Below are 20,237 nucleotides of genomic sequence, written 5' to 3' on the forward strand. Positions count from 1 at the left end.
CCAATTTATTCCTAAAACTTAAGAGATGCATTTACCACGTCAGATGGCAGCTCGTTCCACACTCCCACCACTCTCTGAGTGAGGAAGTTCCCCCTAATGTTCCCCCTAAACCTTTCCCCTTTCACCCTAAAGCTATGTCCTCTCGTATTTATCTCTCCTAATCTAAGTGGAAAGAGCCTACTCGCACTTACTCTGTCTATACCCCTCATAATTTTGTAAACCTCTATCAAATCTCCCCTCATTTTTATACGCTCCAATAAAGTCCTAACCTGTTCAATCTTTCCCTGTAACTCAACTCCTGAAGACCCGGCAACATCCTAATAAATCTTCTCTGCACTCTTTCAATCTTACTGATATCCTTCCTATAGTTAGGTGACCAAAACTACACATAATACTCCAAATTTGGCCTCACCAATGTCTTATACAACCTCACCATAACATCCCAACTCCTATACTCAGTACTTTGATTTATGAATGCCAGGATGCCAAAAGCCTTCTTTACAACCCTGTCTACCTGTGACACCCCTTTCAGGGAATTACGTACCTGAACTCCCAGATCCCTTTGTTCCTCCGCACTCCTCAGTGCCCTACCATGATTTGTCCTTCCAAAATGAAACACCTCACACTTCTATGCATTAAATTTCATCTGCCATTTTCTGGCCCATTTTTCCAGTTGGTTCAGATCCCTCTGCAAGCTTTGAAAGCCTTCCTCGCTGTCCACAACGCCTCCAATCTTAGTGTCATCAGCAAACTTGCTGATCCAATTTACCACATTATCATCTAAATCATTGATATAGACAACAAACAACAATGGTCCCAGCACAGATCCTGAGGCACACCACTGGTCATAGGCCTCCAGTCTGAGAAGCAATCATCCACTACCACTCTCTGTCTTCTCCCACACAGCCAATTTCAAATCCAGTTTACAACCTCTCCATGGATATCTAGTGCCTGAACCTTCTGAACTAACCTCCCATATGGGACCTTGTCAAAGGCCTTACGAAAGTCCATGTAGACAACATCCACAGCCTTTCCTTCATCTACTTTCTTGGTAACCTCCTCGAAAAACTCTACAAGATTTGTTAAACACGATCTACCATACACAAAGCCATGCTGACTATCCTTCATCAGCCCTTGGCTGTCCAAATACTTATATATCCGATCTCTCAGAACACCTTCCAATAATTTACCTACTACTGATGTCAGGCTCAGAGGCCTGTAATTACTTGGTTTACTTTTTTGGAGCCTTTTTTAAACAACGGAACAACATGAGCTACCCTCCAATCCTCCAGCACCATACCCGTCACTAAGGACATTTTAAATATTTGTGCCAGGGCCCCTGCAATTTCTACACTAGTCTCTCTCAAGGTGCGAGGAAATATCCTGTCAGGCCTGGGGGATTTATCTACCTTTATTCACTGTAAGGCAGCAAGCACCTCCTCCTCTTTAATCTCTGTATGTTCCATGACACTACTGCTTGTTTCCCTTCCTTCTATCCTCGCTATGCCAGTTTCCTGAGTAAATACTGATGCAAAAAACTGTTTAAGATCTCCCCCATCTTGTGAGGCTCCACAAATAGACGACCACTCTGATCTTCTAGGGGACCAATTTTGTCCCTTACTATCCTTTTACTCTTAATATACTTGTAGAAACCCTTCGGGTTTACCTTCACATTATCTGCTAAAGCAACCTCATGTCTTCTTTTTGCCTTCCTGATTTCCTTCTTTAGTACTTTCTTACATTTTCTACACTCTTCAAGTATCTCATTTGTTCCTTGTTGCCTATACCTGCGATACACCTCTCTCTTTTTCTTAACCAGATCGCCTATATCCCTTGAAATCCAAGGTTCGCTATGCCTGTCGACTTTGCCTTTAATCCTGGCAGGAACATGCAAACTCTGCACTCTCAGAATTTCGGCTTTGAAGGTCTTCCACTTACTGAACACATCAACACATCCTTGCCAGAAAACAACTTATCCCAATCCACTCTTCCTAGATCCTTTCTCATCTCCGCTAAATTGGCCCCTCTCCAATTTAGAACCTCAATTCGAGGACCAGATCTATCCTTATCCATAATTAACTTGAAACATTAATTAATGTTCCATTGTTCATTTTGCTGTCTGTGAAATACTTTAAAACTAGAGTTTGTAACTTTTTAAAAATTGTCTGGAAAAAAGCGACACAGTAGTGTAGTGGTTAGCACAAGGCTTTACAGTACCAGTGACCTGGGTTCAATTCCTGCTGCTGCTTGTAAGGAGTTTGCACGTTCTCCCCGTGACCATGTGTGTTTCTTCCGGGTGCTCCGGTTTCCTCCCACATTCCAAAGACGTACTGGCTGGTAGGTTAATTGGCCATTGTAAGTTGTTCAATGATTGGGCTAGGATTAAGCTTGTGATTGCTGGATGGTATGGCTCGAAGGACTGAAGGGGCCTACTCCATAATATAGGTCAATAAAATAAAAACAAATAAAATAAAATTCTTCAATATGATCGGCTGCTCATACTACCTGATGACATCATTTCACTGGGTGCCAGGGCTGCCCTATGATTAATGTGCGGCAGCAACTAATACTAGGGAGGTTGAGTAAGCTGGAGCTTTTCTCTTTGGAGCGAAGGAGGGTGAGAGGTGACTTGATAGAGGTGTACGCAATGAAAAGAGGAATCAATAAAGTGGACCACCAGCACCTTTTTCCTCGGGTGCCAATGGCTAATATGAGAGAACATCTTACTAACGTGAGTGGAGGAACATGTAGGGGAGATGTCAGAAGCAGGTGTCTGCTTTTACACAGAAAGTGGTGGATACATGGAGCGCACTGTTGGAAGATATATTAGAGACATTTAACAGACTCTTAGATGGAACCACATGGATTATAGAGAAATGGAGGTCTATTTGGACCCAAAGGGTTAGATTTGATCTTAGAGTAGGTTAAAGTGACAGCACAGCATTGTGGGCTGAAGAGCCTGTACTATGCTATACTTTTCTAAAGGAAAAGCATGGGGTTGTTGAAACCTTTGGGAGCTATCTGACAGCAGCATTTAACACCATCTTCACTGCACAGGCCCCAGTCACCTACCCTGGATATTCTCCCTTTTATCCCTCTCCATTGGGCAGAAGATACAAAAGCCTGGAAGCACATACCAACAGGCTCAAAGATAGTTTCTATCCCGCAGTTATAAGACAATTAAATAGTTCTCTAGTGCAATACAAGACTCTTGGCCTCACATTCGACCTCATTATGACCTTGCACCTTATTGTCTACTTGCACTGTACTTTTTCTGTAACAGATTATATTAGATTAGTTTTATTGTTCAAATTTACATCGAAACTACAGTGAAATGCTTCATTGTGCATCAATGACAAACACAGTTTGTGGATTATCCTGGGGGCACCCTGAGAGTGTTACTCCAATTTCAGCAGCAACATAGCACGACCACAACTTTAACACTTCATTTTGTGTTCTGTTATTGTTTGCAATGCATAGAAAATGCTGGAGGAACTCAGCTGGTCAGGCAACGTCTATGGAAATGAATAAACAGTTGATCTTTTTGGCTGAGACCTTTCATCAGGACTGGTAAGGAAGAGGGAAGACGCCAGATGCCAGAATAAAAAGGTAGGGGGAGGGGAAGGAGGGCAAGCTGTAAGATGATAGCTGAAACCTGCTGGCTGGAGAAGAAGGTGTCTGATAGGAGAGGAGGGTGCACCACGGAAGAAAGGGAAGGAGGAGGGACACCGAGGGGAGGTGATAGGCAGGTGAGGAGAAGAAGTAAGAGGCCAAAGTGGGGAATAGAAGAAGAGGGAAGGCCAAGGGAAAAAACTAATCATTAATGAATTAATTTGTTGCTTTGGATTTACAGCATCTGCAGAATCTCTTGTGTTTCTGTTACTGTTTTCCCCTGTCATCATCATCATGTGACATGCCCAGTTTAAGCTTTGACTGCCATGGCCCACACATTCCTGTTTTGGGTCAAGTGGATCAATTCATTCGTATTCATTTCCAATTCTCTGGCTGCTGTCTCCATCACCATTTATCTTTGTCTTCCTCGTGCTTTCTTCCCTTCAATCTTTCCCATAGTTACCGTGCATTCTAACTCCTCTTTCCTAATCACATGCCCAATGAAGTTACATTGCCTTTTCATGATCTCATCCATTATTTCTCTTTTTGTGCTTGCTCCGTTCATGACATCCTCATTAGATATTTGTTTTGTCCATGATATTCTTTGCATCCTCCTCAAAAACCGTGTCTCTGCTGCTACAATTCATTTCCTCATGTTACTAGATATTGTCCAACATTCTGAGCCATATAACATAACTGGATAAACGTAACATTTCATACTCTGAGGCAGGTTGTCATGCCTAGTTTAGTATTGGTCAGTATACTCTTCATTCTCGTAAAGGTGTCTTTTGCCATCCCTATTCTTCTTTTGATGTCCAAGTTGCACTTGCCATCTGATGCCACCCAGCTTCCTAAGTAGCAAAAGTTCTGTACTTGTTTTATGTCTTCCCCATTTATTCTCAGCCTGCAGATAGGATTCTCCTTCTTTTTGGATATCACCATACATTCTGTCTTTTTGCAATTGATAGATAGACCCATTTTTGCACCTTCTTCAACAATTATATCAATTAAGTTTTGTAGTTCTTCCTCCGTACTTGCAATTAACATTGCAATGTCATCTGCATATCTGAAATTATTGGTGTTTTCACTGCCAACTTTGATTCCCAAGATGTCTCTTATTTTTTGTAATATTGTTTGACTGTACACATTAAATAAATCAGGGGAGAAAACACACCCTTGTCTAACGCCTCTCTTGATTTTTGTAAACTGACTCACTTCTCCATCTATTCTTACAGCGGCAGTTTGTTCCCAGTACAGATTTCTTATTAGGCGGAGGTCTTTCGAATCTAGATCTAGAGTTTTCTAAATAACTTATTATGCTGCACTTTATCAAATGCTTTTGTGTAGTCGATAAAACAAACAAACGAATCTTTTTGCACTTGAATAGCTCGTTCTGATAGTATCCTTAACATCAATATTGCGTTTCTTGTACCTTTGTCTTTCACAAAACCACACTGTTCTTTGCCTATTTCAGCTTGTATTTTATTTTTAGCTCTTGTCATCAAAATTCTTAGAAGTGTCTTGGTGATATGACTCATTAAACTTACGGTCCTATGTAATTCACATTCTACTGCTCCAGCTTTCTTAGGAAGAGTGATAAACACTTTTTTTCATCTATTCTGGTATTATTCCAGTCTCATCAATGTCATTGATTAAATCAGTAAGTTTTTTTGCACTGTACTGCTGCTGTAAAAGAACAAACTTCATGTCGAATGAAACCCGCCATTGGTCAGAGTTGACCCAAGGGTATTGTGTCCTAGCAAGCCAGGGCATCATGCCATTTTAGTCAGAGATACTAAATCTGATTCTGAATCTACATAATTATTGATAAGATGGAAGCTCTGGAGTTATTTGCATTAATACATACCCATTAAGATGTTGCAGTCTGCTGTACTGTTTTCCAGCCAAACATTCCCTGCCATGCCTTCTCTGAACTTAGCGAGTAGCACTGGGTTGTACAGGAAGTGAAGCATTAGTCTGGTACTCAGGATCACAGTGCTAGGGTGAAGGTGTGCTTGCAAGAAGAGAAAGAACCAATCAGGCCCCAGAGACGTGAACACTTTCTCCTGATCTCTGACAAAAACAATACGGAAAAAAGATCATTTAGGTTAGAGGAGAGGAGTTTGACAAATAATAAAATTCAAGTGAATACATACTTCAAATTCAGTTTGAGGTGATCTGAACTCAAGACATCCAAAAGCGTCTTCAACAGCTGATTTCTTAGCCATATTGTCCTTCCAGAAACTTGATTTATGACTTTAAATAACAAAGGAATTGATTGTCTGGGTTTAGTATTTCTGAGAGACTGAAAGCACACACTTCAACCATATAATTCTTTTAAATAAATTAGAAGTCTCACCATCAATTGATGGATCAGAAACAGTTTCCAGTGAAATAAATTTTTCACTCATCGAAGCTGGAGGCAACGTGTAGATAAGGAAGAGTCCAATCCTTTAATACAGAATATTAAATATTTCAATAGTAATTAACCTTTAAATATGTCTCTAATTAGACGGCTGTTCTATTACAATTTATGTCACTCACTTAACTGGCAGCAAAGAAATAACAACATCCTTTCGCTCTGTACTACACTTGAATTGGTTCCACATTAACTCAACAACAAAAGAAAAAAATCAAGATTCAAGATTGCTTAATGTCATTTGCAGTTCATGAACAACATAATTATTTCTTCGGATCCAATGCAACACAAAATACATACACACAAAGATAAATAACACAATGATAATAAAAGCACATAAACTGCAAATACATTAGATAGCTTATATACATGGATTGATTACACGTACATAAAGTGAAACCAGGCACAAGGGTGTCTATACAGAAGGTGACTAAAAGGAAATGATAAAGTAGTGGTAGTTCGGGTTGGGGTGTGGAGGGGTGGGTTACTGTCTGGAAATGTTTATCAGCCTTACAGCTTAGAGAAAGTTACTGTTTTTGAGTGTGATGGTCCACGCAAATACAGAACAATGTGTTAGATATAAGAAATAAATCTGATCAAATACATTGTGATTCTTCAGATAAAGGCAATACAGAAATAACAGTTAATTCCCAATTGGAAAAAGCCCTTGGACCACCACAGTGTGGGTCAGAAAGGGATGCGAGAGTCAAGTTTGCTTCCCTGAAGGACATTAGAAATAGCAAACTATTATAAATAATTTGCGGGCTTCCCCCAACACATCCTTAGACTGTGTTGGTTGTTAACACAAATGACACATTTCACTGTATGTTTCGATGTACATATGATAAGAAAATGAACCTGAATTCTGTTTTGAAAGATTTCTTCCAAAGGAACATTTCCAACAAAATGAAAACATTCAAGTAAAAGAACATAAATCCATAAAACAATTCCATTCTTAGTCATTCATTTATCACATGTACAGTGAGATATACAGTACTGTGTTGGCATCAAGATATGTAGCAACACTTGTGGACCGCCCCCAGCACATCCTTAGGTTATGTAGGTTGCTAATGCAAACAACACATCTCTCTGGTATGTTTTGAAGCATATGTGATAAATAAATGAATCGAAATTTGAATTTGAATCCCAAACTATGATTACCTGAGAAAATCTGTCATACTGAAGCAATTTTCCAGCAAATGGGCAAGGATAGTTTGCATGAGGTGAACCTTTGTTCTGGTGTTGCTGGGATCGTTCAGGAGAAAGACGAGTGTCTGTGCCACTTTCAGTCTGCGCATTACTTCAGCGTTTCTGCACCCATCACTGCAAGAACAACACAGAAACACCGGGATGAACTTGTTTATTCACCACACACCATGAACTTGAGAACACATAGTTTATAGAGCACAGACAGTCCAGCACAGGACCAGCCCTTTCAACTCATGATGTTTGTGCCAAACATAATACCAAAATTAAACTCTCCTAACTGCCCGCGCATGATCCAATCCCACCTATCACCTTCCAGCTTCTACTCTTCCTCCTCGCTCTTCCTTCTTATTCTGGTTTCTTCCCTTCCCCACCCCTCCCCCTCCTTTCTAGTCCTGGTAAAGAGTCTTGGCCCACAATGTCGACTATTTATTCCTCTCCATGGATGCTGCCTGACCTGCAGAGTTCCTCCAGCACTTTGTGTGCATTACTCTGGATTTCCAGCATTTGCAGATCTTTTTTGTTTATGATCATATTCATGTGTCCAACTAAAAGCCTCTTGAATGCCAGTGTCGTATCTGCTTCCATTACCACCTCTGACAGTGCACTGCAGGCTCCCACCACCCTCTGCAATAGACTCACCCCACGCATCTCTTCTTATTCCCTTTCTTACCCTAAAGCTAGGTAACAGAACAAAGAATTGATTTTAAACAGAAAAGGAGGAGAAAATCCTTTTTGGCGCTACAGTAGCATGGCGATTAGCACAGCACTATTACAGCTTGGGGTATCGGAGATCGGAGTTCTATCCCAGCATTCTCTGTTCGTCCTCCCTGTGGAATGTGTGGGTTTTCTCTGGGTGTTCCACTTTCGTCCCACTGTCCAAAGATGTACTAGAGAGGTTGATTAGACATTGTAAATTGTCCCATGATCAGATTAGGGTTAAATTGGGTTCTCAGCAGTTGCTGGGCAGTGTGTCTCAAAGGGCCAGAAGGACCTTTTCTGCACTTTCTCTAAATAAATAAACAGATAAATTGCATATTTCACCACTGATCAGGAGTGAGTCAACTTCTATAGGTGTGTAGTGCAAAATATATTGTCTGGCTGCATCACAGCCTGGTATGGAAACACCAATGCCTTTGAACAGAAAATCCTGCAAAAGTAGTGGATTCAGCCCAGTACATCACAGGTAAAGCCCTCCCAACCATTGAGCACATTTGCATGAAACACTGTCATAGGAAAGCAGCATCCATCATCAGAGACCCTCACTACCCGGAACATGCTCTCTTCTCACTGCTGCCTTCAGGTGGAAGGTACAGGAGCCTCAGGGCTCACACGACCAGATTCAAGAACAGTTACTACCCCACACTCTCTTAAATAAAAGGAGATAACTACACTCAACTTCACTTGCCCCATCACCGAAATATTCTTACAACCAATGATCTCACTTTCAAGAACTCCTTATTTCATCATCTCATGTTCTCATTATTTATCGCTATTTATTTATATTTGCATTTACACAGTTTGTTGTCTTCTGCACTCTAGTTGATATTTTGTTGATCCTGTTAGAGTTACTATTCTATAGATTTGATGAGTATGCCTGCAGAAAAATGAAACTCTGGCTTGTATATGGTGACATATATGAACATAAATAATTAATTTTTCTTTGAACTTTGAATTTCATCTTTCCAATCTCTCATTTATTTTTCTATTTTGACCCAAACTAGAAGGGGATGGGAATATGCTGGGAATGCAGTGGAAAAGTTGAGCAAATTCAAGTTTCTGGGTGTCAACATATCTGAAGATCTACCTTGGCCCCAACATATTGATGCAATTACAAAGAAGGCATGACCACAGCTATATTTTGTTTAGAGTTGGAGGAGATTTGGTCTGTCACCAAAGACTCTTGCAAATTTCTACAAGTGTACCATGGAGAACATTCTATCTGTCTGCTTTACCGCCTGGTACGGAGGGGCCATTGCACAGGCTTGGAAAAAGCTGCAGCAAGTTGTAAACTCAGCAAACTCCATCATGGGCACTAGCCTCCCCACATTGAGGACATCTTCAAAAGGCAATGCTTCAGGAAGGTGGATTTCATCATTAAGGACCCCATCACCCTGGGCATTCCCTCTTCTCATCACTACCATCAAGGAGATAGTACAGGACCCTGAAGATACACACTCAATGTTTCAGGAACAGCTTCTTCCCCTCTCCCATCAGATTTCTGAATGGCCATTGAACCCATGAACACAAATTCATTATTATCTTCCTCTCTTTTTGCACTACTTAATTTTTTTTATATATATACTTAATATAATTTATAGCTTTTATAATTATGTATGCAATGTACTACTGCTACAAAACAACATACATCACAACATATTAAACCTATTCTGATGACAATGTGAATGTTATTGAGTTGATTGCATTGGCCTGAATAGCAATGCAGGATGAGTGTACTTCCAGAACTGTTTTTCTGAACAAAGCAACCATGTGATAAGTAAGCCATCCCCACCCTGAATGTTCATGTCACAATCACTGATACATAATGGTTCCCATTTTTCGCATCTCCAAACTCTCAGCCAGGCTATTCAGTCAACATTTCCCAAAACTACAGCCTTCACCAGCAAGTATCAAAGCAGTAGGTATACGGTAACACCCCTCCCTCAGGCCCCCTTCAAGCCACACACCATCCTCAAACAGATGGATTTTCAGCTCAGAGTCTGGTCCACAGCATCTTCTCGTATTACAGTATGGAAATGGGAAATACAGTGGATTCCGGTTAATTGGGCAACCGCTTATTTGGGACAACTCTTAAAGAACAAAAATAAATCGAGGATATTGCCAGGATTCCTTCATTTATTTGGGACACCATGCCATCTAATTGGGGCTGGAGACTGTTGCCATACAGATCTAACGCACTGTGCTACATGCTACAGCGTGCTTAGAGCCAAGGTTTTAAATAGTGTCAGTTGCATGTATTTGTGTTCAAAAAGGCAGTGATTTTCATAACTGATAGTTTGTGAGAAATAAGCAGTAAGGTAATTCAGAACTGTGCTCACTGCGGTTATAAGCATGCAGGCTGGAAGATGCCAGAAACAAATAGTATAAATGAAACAGTTTCACTATTTTAACAAGTTAGGAAGCTGAGGAGTTGGAGGATGCAATCATTGACAGCACTGTATGAAGGCAGTTGACTATCTGCACTAGGTGCCTGCACTGCATTTTTTCATGACATACTCGGGATGATTCCTCTGTCGATAACTATAAGGAACTAATATACAGTTTTATAATACTGCAGTAGTATTGGTAATTTGATCTATATTTTATTTAAATACACAACTTGTCACTCAGTTTGTATCTTATACCCTTTCAATTATTTCCATCAAACTTCAGCTAATTTGGGCAGCCACTTAACTGGGCCAAAATACTTTGTCCCAGTGTATCCCAATTAACCAGAATCCAATGTAAATGCAGTCCTTGTCAGCAAGGCCCAGAGGCTTTTGACTTTCCCAAAGAAGAGGGGCTTGCTTCTCAGTAAGCTGCTTCATTGGCTGAACCTGCACTGGCTTAAATAGGACAGGATAGTTGAATGCTCCTCTTGCAGGATGTGGGAAGGCAGGGAGACCTCCAGTGTCCCTGATGACTACAATTGCAAGAAGTGCATCCAGCTTCTAGCAATCTACATTAAGGAGATGGAGCTGGAACTGGATAAACTCCGGATCATTCAGGAAGCTGAGGGGGTGATAGATAGGACATATAGAGAGATAGTTACACCTCTCGAAGGGAAGAAGGTTTCAGGAGCAACCCTGTGGTCATCCCCCTCAATAACAGATATTTCACTTTGGATATTGTTGGGAGTGTTGACCAAACAAAGGAAAGCCACAGTGGTCGGATCTCTGGCTCTGCGACTCAGTGGGAAGCGGGGAGAAGAGGCACACTGTGGTAATAGGTGGTCTGTTAGTTAGGGGAACAGACAGGAGGTTCTGTGAGCGAGAACAAGATTCCTGGATGGTATGTTGCATCCCGGGTGCCAGGGTCTAGGATATCTCCAATCAAGTCCTCAGCATTCTTAAGTGGGAGAGTGAACAACCAGAAGTCGAGGTCCATGTGGGTACTAATGATGAGTGATGAGGTTCTGCATAGGACGTTCAGGAAGTTAAGTGCTAAGTTAAAGGGCAGACCTCCAGGGTTGTGATCTCAGGATTGCTACTCATGCCATGTGCTACTGAGGCCAGATCTAGGAAGGTTATATGGTTTAATACATGGCTAAGGAGTTGGCGTAGGAGAGAGGGAATAAGATTATTGGATCATTGGGCTCTCTTCCAGCAAAGGTGGGACCTGTACAGATGGGATGGTTTGCACCTGAAATGGAGGGGGACTAATATCATAGTGGGAAGGTGTGTTAATACTGCACTGTGGGGATTAAACTAGAGTTGCAGGGAATCAGAGTAACAGTTGGTGGAGAGGTTGTGGAGGCAGATGTTGGTAAGGCCTCAGACAAAGTTAGGAATCAAAAGCTTGAGCATGGTGCAAATAGTGTCCTGACTTGCCTGTATTTCAATGCACGAAGTATCGTAGCAAAGGTGGATAGGAGTGCTGAAGGTGAGTAGCTGGGTTACAAACAGAGGCAATGTGTGGACAGGAGAGGCTGTTGATAGGGCAAAATTGCAGTCAACAGGATGAGTTGCAACGTAAAAGGCAGGCAAAATCGAAAAGGGTGAATACAGACTGAAAGTGTTAGATTTGAATGCGTCGAGTATACGGAATGAGGTAAATGAATTTGTAGCACACTTGTAGATTGCCATGTATGATGTTGTCAGCGTCACTGAATCATAGTTGAAAGAAGATTATAGCAAGGAGCTTAATGTTCAAGGATACATATTTTACCAAAAGGTCAGGCAGGAAGGCAGAGGGGATGGTGTTACTCTACTGCTAAAAAAAATGAAATGAAGTCATCAGAAAGAGGTGGGAGAGGGTCCATAAGACCATAAGATACAGGAGCAGAAATAGGCCATTCTGCCCATTGAGTCTACTCCGCCATTCCATCACGGCTGATCTTGGATCGCACACATACACCTTCCTTCTCACCATATCCTTTGATGCCCTGACCAATCAGAACACTGTCAATTTTTGCTTTAAAAATATCCACAGACTTGGTCTCCACCGCAGTCTGTGGCAGAGCATTCTACAAATTCACTATTCTCTGGCTAAAAAAGTTCCTCCTTACCTCTGCTCTAAAAGGTTGCCCCTCAATTCTGAGGCTGTGTCTTCTAGTTCTGGATACCCCCACCATAGGAAACATCCTCTCCACATTCACCCTATCTAGTCCCTTCAACATTCGGTAGCTTTCAATGAGATCCCCATGCATTCTTCTAAACTCCAGTCAGTACAGGCCTAAAGCTGCCAAATATTCATAAGTTAACCCCTTCATTCCCAGAATCATCCTTGTGAACCTTCTCTGGACTCTTTCCACTAACAAGACATCCTTTTTGAGACATGGGGCCCAAAACTGTTGACAATACTCCAAGTGTGGCTTCACTAGTGTCTTATAAAGCCTCAGCATTATCTCCTTGCCTTTCTATTCTACTTCCCTTGAAATAAATGCCAACATTGCATTTGCCTTCTTCATCACAGACTCAACCTGCAAATTAACCTTCTGGGAGTCTTGCATGAGGACCCCTAAGTCCCTCTGCACCTCTAATGTTTAAATTTTCTCCCCATTTAGATAATCCATCTGCCACTTTTTTGCCCATCCTTCCAACTTGTCTGTCCTGCTGCAACCGCATTGCTTCCTCAGCACAACTTAGCCCTCCACCTATCTTCGTATCATCCACAAGCTTTGCCACAAAACCATCAATTCCATTTATCTAAACTATTGGTAAGACCTCAGACAAAGTTAGGACGAAGGGGAGGAGGAGAAGATGGCGGCGCGACGCAGCGCACAACGGCCACTCCAGTGATTGATATCTGTTATCTGTCAAGTAGGGTGCCGTGCACAATCCTGATCTGATGGAGACAGACATGAGAGCACAGAGGAACATCTGGAGAAACTTCTGTAATGCCTTCCTTGCTGCCGCTGCTACTGTGTGATCCAGAATTTCCAGAGGAGAAGGCCCCGAGTCCTTGGCTTTGCTTGTTGCTCAGCAGCCGGGGCAGGGTTGAAGCGCTCGGCAGAGATGGTGCTCAGTGCTCGGTGTCGGAGGGCTGGTCGGAGGCTCGAAGTTTTCAGACGGACTCAGAGTCGGCTGTGGTCGGGTGCTTCCAATGCATCGGCAGTTGTCGGCGCCTGGACGTTTATGGCAGGGAGAGTTTCTCCCTTTTGCCACCTGCTATCGGGACTATCGGGAGTCGATCGGAACTTTGAAACTTTTTTTTACCATGCCCATGGTCTGCTCTTATCAAATTATGGTATTGCTTTGCACTGCTGTAACTATATGTTATAATTATGTGGTCCTGTCAGTGTTAGTCTTTGGTTTGCCCTGCTTTTTTTGTGATATCACTCTGGAGGAACATTGTATCATTTCTTAATGCATGCATTTCTAAATGACAATAAATGAGGACTGAGTATCCTCATAATCTAATCTAATCTATTGACAAACAATGTGAAAAGTAGCGGTCCCAATACTGACCCCTGAGGAACACCACTAGTCACTGGCAGCCAACCAGAAAAGTTCCCCTTTATTCCAATAGATACCTGCTGCCTATAAGCCATTCCTCTATCCATGCCAGTATCTTTCCTGTAATACCATAGGATAGTTATCTCATGTGTGGCACATTATCAAATGCCTTCGGAAAATCCAAATAAATGACATCCACTGCCTCTCCTTTGTTCACCCTGCTTGTTACTTCCTCAAAGAATTCTAACAGATTTGTCAGGCAAGTTTTCCCTTTACAGAAACCATGCTGACTTTGACTTATTTTATCAGTAGTCTCCATGTACCCCAAAACCTCATCCTTAATATTCGACTCCAACATTTTTCCAAACACTGAGGTTAGGCTTACTAGTCTATAGTTTCCTTTCTTTTGCCCCAGAAGGTGTTGAATCATTGTGGACAGAGCTAAGGAACTGCAGGGGTAAAAAGGAGTTGTATATAGACCCCCAAACAGAAGTAAGGATGTGCTCTACAAATTATGGTGGGAGATAGAAAATGCATGCCAAAGGGGAATGTTACAATAGTCATGAGGAATTTCACGTCGCAAATAGATCAGGAACATCAGGTTGGTGCTGAATGCCAGGAGGGGGAATTTCTAGAGTGCCTATGAGATGGCTTTTTAAAGCAGCTTGTGGTTGAGCCCACTATTGATCAGCTATTCAGGATTGGGTGCTGTGCAATGAACCAGAATTGATTAGAGAGCTCAAGGTAAAAAAAAATCCTTAGAGGCAAGTGATCATAATACAATCGAGTACACCCTGAAATTTTTGAAGGAGAAGCTGAAGACAGATGTATCGGTATTACAGTGGAGTAAAGGGAATTACAGAGGAATGAGAAAGGAGTTGGCCAGAATTGATTGGAAAAGAACACTGGCAGGGATGACAGCACAGCAGTTATGCCTGGAATTTCTGAAAGCAATTCAGAAGGCACAGGATATGTACATCCCAAAGAGGATGAAACTTTCTAAAGGCAAGATGACACAACTGTGGCTAACAAAAGAAGCCAAAGAGGGGGCATATAATAGAGCAAAATTACTGGGAACTTAGATGATTGGGAAGCTTTTGAAAACCAGATTCAATTTAAAAAGTAATTAAGAAGGTAAACACGGAATATGAAAGTACACTAGCCAACAGTATTAAAGAGGATATCAGAAGTTTCTTCAGATACATAGTGTAAAAGTAAGGGGAAGAGTAGATATCAAACCGCTGGAAAAGAACTGGAGAGGTCGTAATGGAGAACAAGGAAATGGCAGATGAACTGAATCAGTATTTTGCATCACTGTGGAAGATACTAGCAGTATGGTGGAAGTTCCAGATGTCAGGGAGCATGAAGTGTGTGAAGTTACCATTACAAACAGAATGCTCTTGGGAAACTGAAAGGTCTGAAGGTAGGTATGTCACCTGGACCAAATGATGTACACCACAGGGTTCTGAAAGATGTGACTGAAGAGATTGTGGTGGCATTAGTAATGATCTTTCAAGAGTAGATTACATGGTCGGAACAACATTGTGGGCCAAAGGGCCTGTAATGTGCTGCAAATTTCTATGTTATGTTTCATATCACTAAATTCTGGAATGGTTCCAGAAGACTGGAAAATTGCAAATGTCACTCCACACTTCAAGAAGGGAGAGAGGCAGAAGAAAGGAAACTATAGACCAGGTAATCTGATCTCAGTGGTTGGGAAGATGTTGAGAGTCAATTATTAAATCTTATGAGAGGATTTTGTATAAAAGCTCTTAGGAGGCAATGATCATAATATGATTGAATTCATACTATAATTTGAGAGGGAGAAATACAAGTAATATGGGTCAGTATCACAATGGAGTAGAGGGAATTACAGAGGTTTGAGAGAGGAGCTTGCCCAGGTGGATTGGAGGACGATACTGGTGGGGATGATTGCAAAGCAGAGATGGCTGAAGTTTAGGTGAATAGTTCACAAGGGCCAGGATGGATATGTCCCACAGAAGAAGTTGTTCTCAAATGGCAGTGCAAGGCAACCATGGCTGACAAGGGAAGTTAAGGACTGCATAAAAGCCAAGGAAAGGTAGCAAAACTGAGTGAGAAGTTGAATGATTGGGAACCTTTTAAAATCCAACAAAAGGCAACTAAAAAAAAGCTATAAGAAGGGAAAAAATTAAGTATGAGGGCAAACTAGCCAATAATCTAAAGCAGGATACCAAAAGTTTTTTAAATTATGTAAAGAGTAAAAGGGAGATGAGAGTTGATATTGGACCACTGGAAAATGATGCTGATGAGGTAGTAATGGGGGACAAAGAAATGGCAGATGAAATTAATTGGAATTTGCATCGTTCTTCACTAGCAGTGTGCCAGAGGTTTGTGGGTGTCAGGGAGCAGGAATGAGTGCCTTTGCTATTACAAAGGAAAAAGTGTGAGGCAAACTCAAAGGTCTTAAGGTGGACCAGATGGACTACATCCCAGAGCCCTGACAGAGGTTGTTGAAGAGATAATGGATGCATTGCTCATGGCCTTTCAAGAATCACTTGATTCTAGCATGGACTCAAAGGACAGGAAGATGGCAACGGAGGTAAGGAGGAATTTTTTTAGCCGGAGAGTAGTGAATATGTGTAATGCTCTGCCACAGACTACGGTGGAGACCAAGTCCATGGATACATTTAAGGTGAAAGTTGATCATTTTCTGATCTGTTACAGCATCAAAAGATATGGCGTGAAGGTATGTGCACGGGGTTGAGTGAGATCCAGGATCAGCCATGATGGAATGGCACAGGAGACTCGATGGGCTGAATGGCCTAATTCTGCTCCTATGTCTTATGGTCTTATGGTTTCCTCAAAGGAAAATCTTGCCTGACAAATCTTTTGGAATTCTTTGAAGAAATAACAAGCAGGTTAGATAAAGGAGAATCAGTTGATGTGGTGTACTTGGATTTTCAGAAGCCTTTGACAAAGCCTTTGAGACGTGAAGCTGCTTAACAAGCTACGAGCCCATGCTATTACAGGAAACATTCTAGCATGGATAAAGCAGTGGCTGATTGGCAGGAGGCAAAGACTGGGAATAAAGGGAGCCTTTGCTGGTTCACTACCAGTGACTAGTGGTGTTCCACAGAGGTCTATTTTGGGACCGATTCTTTTTACGTTATACGTCAATGATGTAGATGATGGAATTGATGGATTTGTTGTGAAGTTTACAGATGATATGAAGATAGGTGGTGGGGAAGGCTGTTTTGAGGAAGTAGAGAGGCTACAGAAAGACTTAGACAGATTAGGAGAATGGGCAAAGAAATGGCAGGTAGAATACATGGTCATGCACTTTGGTAGAAGAAATGAAAGGGTAGATTATTTTCTAAATGGAGAGAAAATACAAAAAAACTGAGGCACCAAGTGACTTGGGAGTCCTTGTGCAGGATTCCCTAAAGGTTAATTTGTAGGTTGAGTCTGTGTTGAGGAAGGCAAATGCAATGTTAGCATTATTTCAAGAGAACTAGAATATTAAAGCAAGGATGTAGCACTGAGACTTTATAAAGCACTGGTGAGGTCTCACTTGGAGTATTGTGAGCAGTTTTGGGCCCCTTATCTAAGAAAGGATGTGCTGAAACTGGAGAGGGTTCAAAGGAGGTTCATGAAAATGATTCCAGGATTGAATGGCTTGCCATATGAAGAGCATCTGATGGCTTTCGGCCTGTATTCACTAGAATTCAGAAGAATGAGGGGTGACTTTATTGAAGCCCATCAAATGGTGAAAGGACTTGATGGTGTGGGTGTGGAGAGGATGTTTCCTATGGTGGGAGAGTCTAAGACCAGAGGACACAGCCTCAGAATAGAGGGGCATCCTTTTAGAGTGGAGATAAGGAGATATTTCTTTAGCCAGTGAGTAGTGTATCTGTGAAATTTTTTGCCACTGGCAGCTGTGAAGGCCATATTTTTATTTATATTTAAGGGAGAGGCTGATACAGTCTTGATTGGTCAGGAAACGAAGGGACACAGGGAGAAGGCAGGAGATTGGGGCTGAGAGGAAAATTGGAGCAGCCATGATGAAATCATGGAGACGACTCAATGGGCCAAATGGCCTAATTCTGCTCCTATATCTTATGGTCTTAAATATCCACATGAACACAATGGATTCAGTGTTGAAAACTCAAGGCTCTAAACCTGTGCGCTGAATTGTTGCCTTGCACTGGACTGCTACCATAAAACAGCGTGCCATGGTAGGGATGTGGTTAGCGAGATACTTTTACAGCTCAGGGTCTTGGAGCTCAGAGTTAAATTCCAGTGCTGTCTGCAAGGAATTTGTATGTTCTCCCATAACAATATGGGTTTCATCCAAGTTTTCCAGTTTCCTCCCATGTTCCAAGGATGTACTGGTTAGGAGGTTAATTGGTCACTATAAGTTGTCCCCGATTAGGTTAGGGTTAAATAAGTAGGTGAGTTGCTGGGTAGCATTGCTCCTTGGGCCAGAAGGGCCTGTTCAATGCTGCATCTCTAAATAAATAAATAACAAATTTTACATCATGTCAGATGGTGATAATAAACTTAATTCTGATTCTGATTCCGCTTCTCAGAAGTTCAAAAGATATTGAGAAGTAAATAAGTTATTTCCTTCAAGTCACATGCTATTGCAATATGGAGTCAACTTCCTGATAATTCATCGGTGTTGCACCAATATCCTGGGCATGTCCACCGCAGCACATCACCAACCTCTCGCTAGAGATGGAAAACAGTTTCCAGCAATGCCAATGTTAACTAAAATCCTAGACCATCGAACTAAGAACCCCTGTGAAGTAGAGAAGAATTTTATGCAGCTGCGCAAGATTTAGGATCCAAAAGCCCTGACATACAGAAAACAGCACAATTATATTATTAACACAAGAGATTCTGCAGACGTTGGAAATCCAGAACAACACACAATTATATAGTACCAATGTTTTCATGTGGAGAGATATCTAGCTTTTATATTTTCCATCAGCATATACTAATTGAGTCAATCACATGTCCAACACCACAAAAGGAAAGAAAATGAAGGGTCCAACGTTTGGACTGCAGTGCCTGACACAGCTTCTTACCTGTTTTGGAGAAGTTCCACAAAGTGTTTGAGAAGCAGAAGGTCAAGTTTCTCAGGTGCATGCAACCAAATCTGAAAAATAAAAAAACATCTTTCCATTAATAAAGATGAGAAACCAGTTCACTACACAGTCAGCAAGTCTTCTGAAAGTGCTTGATGGCCCATCAGTAAAGGTAGTCATAGTCATCGTCATAGTCATTCTTTATTGATCCCGAGGGAAATTGGGTTTCGTTACAGTTGCACCAACCAAGAATAGAGTATAGATATAGCAATATAAAACCATAAATAATTAAATAATAGTTTGTAAATTATGCCAGGAATTAAGTCCAGGACCAGCCTATTGGCTCAGGGTGTCCGACCCTCTAAGGGAGGAGTTGTAAAGTTTGATGGCCACAGGCAGGAACTTAGGTATTTAGGTAATATCCATTGCAAATGCCAATTTCACCCTTACAAAGGATCATATCACATTGGACCAGACTGGCTTCAGACAGCACCCAGCACCTACTGACACTCCGTTCCAAAATGCAAAGTGCTAAACACCACTGAGCTGGACCCAAAGGTTTGGCTAGAGGCTGGGCTGTGGCCAGCTTAATGCCAAGGGTCTACCCCCAGCATGCTCCGATAGATTTTGATAAGCAGCAAGGATGGGGTGGCACATTGCCAAATGGAAAACAGTTTTCATTCTGTTTTCTAGTTCCTAGCAGTCAGAGATCGAAAGCTATTAACATTTCACCTGTCTTGGTATCATTACACTGGCTGCCTGTGTCCTTCAGGATCAATTTTCAAATACTTTTAATTGTATATAAAGCTCTAAATAATCCAGCTCCTCCATATAGTTTGGGGTGTCTATCCCTTTACATCCCTAATCGTAATCTTAGATCCATGAATACTGGTTTGCTTAGTTTTCCTAGAGCTGAACATATAAGAACTGGCGATGTGGCCTTTTGCCCTTATGCACCAAATACCTGGAACACTCCACTGACTGAAGTACGTCAGTCTAGTCATGTGGAATGTTAAACTCTACTATCAACCTACTTTTTTAATTTGGTCTACTTACAGGGTTACTTCATGCCTGTCATAGTTGATTATATTTAACTAATTCGATATATTCGATTAATTTTGTTCTATATAATGTTTATCTTTACTTGTGCCTTTTAATTTTGTCTTGTACGTCTACTGATTATTTTTACTATCTACGAGGTGTGGTTGATAAGTTTGTGGCCTAAGGTAGAAGGAGTCAATTTTAGAAGACCTAGCACATTTATTTTTCAACATAGTCTCCTCCTACATTTACACACTTAGTTCAGCGGTC

The 20,237-nt window shown here is 41.5% G+C and overlaps 1 protein-coding gene across 2 annotated transcripts in view; it reads right to left on the minus strand.

The window, feature by feature from the left end:
- The window catches only part of wdfy4 (WDFY family member 4), a 351,254-nt gene that overhangs the window by 213,261 nt on the left and 117,756 nt on the right, over positions 1–20,237 (minus strand). For both annotated transcript variants that reach the window (XM_063070340.1, XM_063070339.1), the window contains exons 25-29: positions 18,927–18,997; positions 7,193–7,354; positions 5,972–6,063; positions 5,769–5,868; positions 5,480–5,685 (exon numbers count right to left, since the gene is read on the minus strand). In XM_063070340.1, coding sequence (XP_062926410.1) covers positions 5,480–5,685; positions 5,769–5,868; positions 5,972–6,063; positions 7,193–7,354; positions 18,927–18,997 — 631 coding nt within the window. The remainder of the gene's footprint in view (positions 1–5,479; positions 5,686–5,768; positions 5,869–5,971; positions 6,064–7,192; positions 7,355–18,926; positions 18,998–20,237) is intronic.

This window comes from Mobula hypostoma, chromosome 18, assembly GCF_963921235.1.
Source record: "Mobula hypostoma chromosome 18, sMobHyp1.1, whole genome shotgun sequence".
In the NCBI taxonomy this organism is placed as follows: domain Eukaryota; kingdom Metazoa; phylum Chordata; class Chondrichthyes; order Myliobatiformes; family Myliobatidae; genus Mobula; species Mobula hypostoma.